At 54.0% G+C, this 4,109-nt stretch overlaps 1 protein-coding gene across 1 annotated transcript in view; it reads left to right on the forward strand.

The window, feature by feature from the left end:
- Nucleotides 1-221: 221 nt before the first annotated feature.
- The window catches only part of VOLCADRAFT_97493 (uncharacterized protein), a gene marked incomplete at both ends in the record, with an annotated part of 6,226 nt that continues 2,338 nt past the window's right edge, over nt 222-4,109 (forward strand). Inside the window, 6 exons of the mRNA XM_002956428.1 lie at nt 222-300; nt 908-958; nt 1,549-1,790; nt 2,134-2,198; nt 2,312-2,509; nt 3,889-3,950. Of these exons, the coding sequence (XP_002956474.1) occupies nt 222-300; nt 908-958; nt 1,549-1,790; nt 2,134-2,198; nt 2,312-2,509; nt 3,889-3,950 (697 nt within the window). The remainder of the gene's footprint in view (nt 301-907; nt 959-1,548; nt 1,791-2,133; nt 2,199-2,311; nt 2,510-3,888; nt 3,951-4,109) is intronic.

Below are 4,109 nucleotides of genomic sequence, written 5' to 3' on the forward strand. Positions count from 1 at the left end.
GCCTGCTGGGCAAGCAACATGGCCTTATCATTCTCCAAACTTTCAGGCGCCTCAAGTAGTGGCCTTTTCAGTATGGATTTTTCCTATACATATTAAAGGGTGTTACCCAGATTTATTGCAAGGATTGCTGAGGTTTGGGCGGCCACCTTGTCAATTGCCACCAACTTCGGCCACGAGCAGAATCCAGGGCACCGTCGTGCTCAGCTAAATATTAGAATGATATGGCCATGTTTGCTTTGCCCAGCAGGCAAAGTTTCAGCGTTTGTGGATCTGGCCAACGGCTTCGTCCGCTAAGCCGAGGTGCGCGCCCCCAACGGGCTTGCGAGTTTAATTATTTGGCATCCCTTGGTTCGGAGTACCGTTTCAGTTGGTATCGAGTAGGCGATCCTGCCTACACGCTTCTCGCTGTCCGTCTTCTTCTTCGCCATAGTCCTCGTTACGTCGTCGTTACGTCATCCTCTTCTTCGGCATCGTCTTCGTCTTCGTTACCATGGCCCTCGTCCCTTCGGTTTCCGCGTCCACCGACCTCAGCCAGCGCGAGCCCTCCCGTTCGCAGTCCGGAGACGCCGCAGACTACGCCGGACGCCGCGCGAAACCCTTCGCACTACTGGACCAACCCCCCCCCCGCCCCCCTCACCATCACCGCACCCTTCCGCCCCACCACCTCGAACCCCACTCGAACCGCCGCCGCTTCCCCCGACCTCACTAAACTGGCAAAGGGGTATTGAAATGAGCATTGAGGAAGAAAGCACGTGTGTATGACGTCAAGGTGCTCGCAAGACGCTCCTTCTTGTTCTTGTTCTTGTTCTCTTTGTCGTTGTTGTTGTCAGTGGTGGTGATGCGGACGGTGTGAATGGTTACTCTGCCCTGGGCCACCGACGTTGCTGGTCCTGCCGACCTCGCGCAGGCTGCCGCTTCTGCGCCCGTGCTGGAGCCGTGATCGACAAGCAAGGACAAGGTGCGTGGCTGTGTCCTTACACATGAGTCTGGGGAACTTTAAGTTAGATTTCGAAAATGCCACGAATCCAACCTTGACAAGATTCCGCGAAAACTGCCTTGACTAGGGGGGCGGCTTTTCAAAGCCGAAAAGGGGCTCGGCCCCGGTGCAGCCACTTACAGGAAAGCTATCTTCGCGCTCCGATTTATCTGGAATATATCCTTTGGCATTTCGATATAGAATAGATATAGCTTCTACATTCAATCTTTTGCGGAGCGAGATATGTAACTTTATGTCAAACTCGGAGCCATGGAACGCGCTCCGATTTATCTGGAATGTCTCCTTTGGCATTTCGATATAGAATGGATATAGTATTCAAACGCAATTTTGTGCGGGGCAAGATGTGTAAGCCACTGACTGACTGACTGACTGACAGCAGTGAACCCGGGGGACTCGGCACCCCAAATGGGGCTTCGCGCCCGGGGCCTCGCCCAAAAATTGCTGCTTATTTGTTTATGCGCTTATGCGCGTCCTGTCCGCCAGTCCTCGCCTAGTGTTACACTTCTCACCTACCCCACCTACCCCACCCGAACCGCATCCGCACGTCCAAGCTTTCACCCGACATGTCGTGGTGCAGGTGCTGAAGTGGCTGAGTGACCACGCAGCAGCGTGTGGCGCCAACGACACGCCCTGGGAGCAGCAGACCAACGTGGGTGACTCGGGGGCCCCCACAGCTGCGGCGGCAGCAGCTTCAGCCGCTCAGAGGCAGTTGCTGTGGGAGGTGCTGCGGCTGCTGGTGAAGCACTCGGAGGCCGGAAAAACGAAGCAGGCCAGAGGGTGGCTTATGGGGCAGGTAAGGGGGGACAGACGGCGAGTGCGCGTTCAGGGGAAGGAGGTGGGGCCGGGAGGTCAACAGTCGCGGTGGCGGTCACCTTGGATGTGGCGGCTGGTGTGCGGAGCGGTGGCGCTTCTGTCTGTCCCAGCTATCGATGTGTGCTGCAGTTGACTACTAATCAATTTCTGCTGCTACTACTGCTACTACTGCTAATGCTGTTTGGCTTTATTCACTGGCTAATCCTCCCTCACAAAACATGTCCTTTCATGTTGCCATGTCCTCAAATGGAGCCGCCTTACATTTTATTGTGGGTTTGATGGGTCTACACATCTACCCACCCTCTCGTGGCCCCGCCCCTCAGAGCAAAGAGGACCAGTCCGTGGAATCTGACTTGCTGAAGCTGCTGCTGGAGCGGCGAAATGCCCCGTTAAGAAATGCCCATAAACCTTAACGACCCTTTTCTATTAAATTCATAGCCAAAAAGCTGTGATGAACTTCCCTGCTTGAATCAACCCAACCTGTACTCGGCCTATGCGCAGTGACGCGCACAGCCTGCGACGCATGGCTGAGGAAGCCAAGTTGGCCGACAACCCCATCGTCAAGAACGCCGAGCGGTTGGTTCGTCGAGTGCTCGAGCTCCCTAACCGCCCTGCCGTAGTCCTCGTACACTCGCCCGTGTGCGGCATGGCCAACTACCCGATTGGGCATCCCAAGAACCCCGAACGGACGCCGTACAGGTATGTACGGAGCGCTTTTGAAGCGTGTATCGCATTGTGTGTTTTGTGCGCGGGGGGGCCCGGGGGGGAAAGCTGGATGGGTGTTTGGGGCACGGCCGGGGGAGGGGGGTTTAAAGGGTTGGAGGGGGTATGTGTTGAGTTTCACATCTTGCTGCAAGTATGTACTTAGGGGTATTGAGAGGCGAGATGCCGGGGGGAGATGTCGCAAAGAGGTGAGTCGCATGGTCGCGAGACTGTTTGTGCGGGTGCTGGTCTGCCGAGAATATGTATCTGTGTGCGTATGTATGTGCATCAAACCGCCATCCGATTCATCTCAAAGTCCCAATGAAAAAGTGGGGGATGGGGGTGGGCGGTGGCTAGGGCAAGAAGCAGCTGGGCTCCTAGCTAGAGGATAGACATCTCGCCGGTCTAGAAACCTTTTCAAGAATCGTTTTGATTATCGTGCATTGAGTGACAGGCAGTCGATACATACGGAGTACCACGGTATCCCTTGCTGTACAACTACTATGTACGGCATGGCACATGTACGGCTAGCTGTCTAGAAGCTAGAACAGAATATGCCAAAGCCTGGATGTGCGTCCGGAAGAGAAGGGAAAGGACTCCTCGTCTGGACCCAGGACTCCCAGTTCAGCGTCCACGGCGTGACGTGTGTAGGTCTACATCTGCGCATATGTGGGTGTATCTGTATGTATGTATGTATGTGTACATGAGAGTTAAGCTGAGTTATGCACATGTACGGCAGAGTGGGGCTGAGGTCTTTTTTTCTAGTTCACAGTACTAAAACCCTTCATCTAGCGAACGTAATTCGAATCATGTGGGCTCTTCTTAATTAGGCAACGCCACCAAGGTTCCAGTGTTACTTGGAGTCAACGCCAACGAGGGAGCTTTGGAGGTTCTTGGTCAAACCCGCGGCTTGGACCCCATTGATGTGGAGGGCTTTTTCACCGTTGTGAACAGCCTGATCCCCATTTCGCCATCCTTCAACGAACGGGTATGTACGGAAACTTAACGGTTAACCGTTTACGGTTACATTGGGTGCCGTACTCTTTCGTTCAGTGAACTACACGCCCTCATTGATAAAATGTTTTTTTAAAAGTAATGAGGGGGGGAGGGGGTGGAGGGGGAGGGGTGTAATGGACAGCGAACAGGGTGCCTGTGTGTGCATGTTATGTAGGGCCACATAGTAGGACGCCGTACGTACGTACTCTACGTACGGCAGATTGCCTATTCGTCCGGACCTTACGATATGGAGGGTGCATGCGTGTATAAATGCATATGTATGTATGTATGCCCGGCTGCGGTGATGTGACACCGCCTCAGCTTACATGCCCGGGGGGCCCGCTCTCTTACGTCATGCCGTACATGCCGTGAAACCTCAGTGACTACTGGCTTGTTCTTTGGCGAGGAGTTCACCAACTTCATGAATGCGTTAAACTCTTATGTAAGTTCGGGGTTTGGGGCCAATTAATTCCAGGCTCTGCTCTCAGTGTATCACTTCGTGCGTTTGAGGTGGTATGAGCTCTCATATTCTTACATTTCATGCGCATGCATGTGCAGGACATTCCCTTCACCTTCCTAGCGCCGTACCGTTATCCGTCAA

This window comes from Volvox carteri (genome assembly GCF_000143455.1).
Source record: "Volvox carteri f. nagariensis unplaced genomic scaffold VOLCAscaffold_61, whole genome shotgun sequence".
Lineage (NCBI taxonomy): Eukaryota > Viridiplantae > Chlorophyta > Chlorophyceae > Chlamydomonadales > Volvocaceae > Volvox > Volvox carteri.